The sequence below is a fragment of the Poecilia reticulata genome, linkage group LG12, assembly GCF_000633615.1.
Source record: "Poecilia reticulata strain Guanapo linkage group LG12, Guppy_female_1.0+MT, whole genome shotgun sequence".
In the NCBI taxonomy this organism is placed as follows: domain Eukaryota; kingdom Metazoa; phylum Chordata; class Actinopteri; order Cyprinodontiformes; family Poeciliidae; genus Poecilia; species Poecilia reticulata.
The window spans coordinates 25,541,326-25,544,772 of NC_024342.1; the positions used below are offsets into that span (position 1 = coordinate 25,541,326).

The 3,447-nt window shown below is 57.2% G+C and overlaps 1 protein-coding gene across 2 annotated transcripts in view; it reads left to right on the plus strand.

Moving 5' to 3' along the window:
• Positions 1–3,447, plus strand: part of pkn3 (protein kinase N3) — an 11,007-nt gene that overhangs the window by 6,792 nt on the left and 768 nt on the right. For both annotated transcript variants that reach the window (XM_008424783.2, XM_008424784.2), the window contains 13 exons: positions 423–576; positions 642–738; positions 817–878; positions 1,151–1,217; positions 1,295–1,386; positions 1,664–1,840; positions 1,916–1,978; positions 2,056–2,132; positions 2,417–2,559; positions 2,628–2,735; positions 2,808–2,888; positions 3,102–3,311; positions 3,422–3,445. In XM_008424783.2, the coding sequence (XP_008423005.1) occupies positions 423–576; positions 642–738; positions 817–878; positions 1,151–1,217; positions 1,295–1,386; positions 1,664–1,840; positions 1,916–1,978; positions 2,056–2,132; positions 2,417–2,559; positions 2,628–2,735; positions 2,808–2,888; positions 3,102–3,302 (1,322 nt within the window). In that variant the 3' untranslated portion in view covers positions 3,303–3,311; positions 3,422–3,445. The remainder of the gene's footprint in view (positions 1–422; positions 577–641; positions 739–816; positions 879–1,150; positions 1,218–1,294; positions 1,387–1,663; positions 1,841–1,915; positions 1,979–2,055; positions 2,133–2,416; positions 2,560–2,627; positions 2,736–2,807; positions 2,889–3,101; positions 3,312–3,421; positions 3,446–3,447) is intronic.

Sequence of the window (3,447 nt, forward strand, 5' to 3'; positions counted from 1 at the left end):
CGCCCCGCGTTTGACCGGCCGCTTTGGTTCCTTTGTGTCTGAAGACTTTAATTCTGTACATCAAAACTTCAACACAAAGGTCAAACTACAGATATAATGCATTTGAGGGAACCTAAGTGCGCCAAACGTTTTCAAAGTTAGCTAAACGAGAAGGTGCTAAACACCAGCAGGGCCGGTTAGTTGGGTCCAGTTTGTTCGGTCGCTGTTGATGTCGGGTTATTGTAACGGAGTCGTGACATAACCAGTGACTCCGCCGCCTAGCCAATCAGTGAGCAGCAGTCTTGTGATGTCACGTTTTGACTTGGACCCAGTGGAGTCGGTTCTAGTAAGGCCGGTTCCGAGTCGGGGAGCACGTCGCCAGGTGTTTTGGTTCAGGAAACATGGCGGCTTGGTGACATCATCCTGCTGTCTGTTTCCTGCAGGGAGGAACTTCCTCCGCGCGTCTCAGATGAACCTGAACTTCGCCACATGGGGTCGTCTGATGATGAACTTCCTGCCGCCATGCAACTCCCTGGAAGCCATGAGTCCGCCGCTGCCGGCTCCCGGCGCCGCGGCGTCCAGCGGCTCGCCGTCACGGTGAGTCGGATCCGTCGGAGATCCTCCGGATCGCGGTCAGAGCTGATGGATCCGTTTCCTGTCAGAGAGCGACCTCCGTCCAGACTGGCCGTCTCTGAGGAGTCCATCAGAAGATCTCCACGTCCCTCCAGGAAGGAGACGAAGGACACCTCGGCCTCGCAGGTACGAGAGGAACGTTGACGCTGTAATCGCAGACAAACATTCATTAACTCTCAGTTTCTCTGATGTTCATCTGGAAAGTCTACTGACTGGAAGAACAGCCTGAAGCCCAGGAGGCCGGGATCGGGTGGGCCGGCGCCGCAGTGAGTCTCAGTAGAACCTTTTCCTTCACTCAGTCCGGATGTTTTATCGTTTCTGTACAGTTAAATAAACCTGATCAGGTGAATCAGCAGGTCGTTCATTGGACTCTTCGTGTTCTGTGATCTGGAACCGAACCATTACAATCCGCTGGTCATAATGTTTTGGCTGATTCCTGCGTCTTTAAACACTAAAGCTGTAAAGTTTTCTGGATGGCAGCCAGAACTCTGCCGGCCCGGTCCAGAGGTCCGGTTCCTTCACCGTGTTTCGTCTGCAGGTCCGAGCCGCTGAAGATGGAGGACTTCCAGTGCGTTTCCGTCCTGGGAAGAGGACACTTCGGAAAGGTACCGGAACGCCGGGATCTGCCGTAAAACCCGACGAAGGTTAACGACTAACAGAACCTCCTCTGACCCAAACCAAGGTTCTGCTGGCCGAGTACAAGAAGTCTGGGAAAATGTTCGCCATCAAGGCGCTGAAGAAGAGTGAGGTCATCACGCGGGACGAAGTGGACAGGTGAGGAGGATCCACAGAACCTCCTACCATTCTGTCCATGGTACCGGTACGAAACATGGCCCGGTTCTGACCCGGTTAGAATTTTTCCTGAACTCATCATTCGGTATGTTGGCGTTCCTGACCCGGTTTGGACTCCAGCAGAACCTCTCCTGGTTCCGTCTTTGGGTTTGAGTGAAGTTAGATTCGTTCAGCTGTTGCACATGTTGGCCCGTAGGAGGCGCCGTCTCGCATAAGGAACGTTTGTCTCAGTGGTTCTGGTTTGTCTGACCCGGTCCAGTCTGGTCTGTGAGAAGCGGATCTTCGAGGTGATCAACTCGGCCCGCCACCCGTTCCTGGTCAACCTGCACGGCTGCTTCCAGACGGCCGAGCACGTCTGCTTCGTCATGGCGTACTCTCCGGGCGGAGACCTGATGAAGCACATCCACACGGCCATCTTCTCCGAGAAACAGTCCCTGTGAGCCCTCCGCCCGCTCGACGGCCCAGTCAAAGCACGGCGGCACGTTTCAGCTGGGCTCTTGTTGGTTTGCAGGTTTTATTCCTCGTGCGTCCTGCTGGGCCTGGAGTTCCTCCATCAGAACCAGATCGTCTACAGGTGAGTGGCGGCTCAGGCCCCGCCCACACGCTGCTCATTGGCTGGGATCTGCAGCGGCTTTCCCGTCTGTCCTCCAGGGATCTGAAGCTGGACAACCTGCTGATGGACGCCGACGGATACGTCCGGATCGCAGACTTTGGTTTGTGCAAAGAAGGTGAGGGGAAAAAAACCCAGTTTCCTGTCTTTTGATTGGTCCAACAGGTTTGAACCAATGGCAGAGCGGCTAGGAGATCTCTATGGTGATGCTTCACTGGTTGCTATGGAGATGCCCTCCTTCGTGACTGGTTGCTATGGTGACTGAATAAACAGGAAGGGAACCTGGACCACCAGCTGCAGCAGCTGGTTTTAAACCGGATAAATTCTGCTGTCCTGAAGTTGCCATGGAGACGACGGTTACCACGGTAACCTGCGTGTGTGTGTGTGTGTGTGCGCGTGCAGGAATGGGCCCCGGCGATCGGACCAGCACCTTCTGCGGCACGCCGGAGTTCCTGGCTCCCGAGGTTCTGACGGAGAACAGCTACACCCGCAGCGTGGACTGGTGGGAACTGGGAGTTCTGGTGTTCGAGATGCTGGTGGGGGAGGTGAGTGACGCTCCCGCCGCAGAACCGCCGCCGGTTCCGGTTCTGAGCAGAACTCTGTCCGGTTCCAGTCGCCTTTCCCGGGTGACGACGAGGAGGAAGTGTTCGACAGCATCGTCAATGAGGAAGTGCGCTACCCTCGCTTCCTGTCGCCTCAGTCCAAGTCGCTCGTGCAGCAGGTCGGTTCTGCTCCAACCTCCGGGTCCGGCGGATCCACCGGGTCTCATCGGTGATCTCTCTCTCTGTTCCAGCTGCTGCAGAAGAACCCGGACCGGAGACTCGGATCAGGGAAGGACGACGCCGCCGAGATCAAGCGACACAAGTTCTTCCAGGTCGGTTCTGCAGAACCCAGAGCGGGATGGGGTGCTGGTTCTGGTGGTGAAATGTTGAGTTTATTAGTTACCATGGAGATGGTACTGAACTCTATTGTATTTCATTTCCTGCGACTGGGATTAAGTGGACCAAACTGGTCAGAGTAACAACTGTTCTGCTGTTGGCGGCTCGGTTCCGTTTGGGTTTAAGGTTCTGGTCCCGTTCTCCCCCAGGGGATGGACTGGGACGCCCTCCTGGCCAAGCGGCTGAAGCCCCCCTTCCTGCCGACCATCTCGGCTCCGCTGGACGTCAGCAACTTCGACGAGGAGTTCACGCGTCTGAAGCCGGTCCTGACGCTGCCGCGGACGCCGACCGCCGTCGGCGCCGAGGAGCAGCAGGTCTTCAACGACTTCGACTTCTCCCTGATCAGCTGAGGGGGCCTGGCCCCGCCCACCAGGGGGAGGGATCATGGCCCCGCCCACAGGGAGGGAGGGAACATTGCCCCGCCCACCTGGAGGGAGCATGGCCCCGCCCACCGGGGGATGGGAACAAGGCCCCGCCCACCGGGAGGGAGGGAAC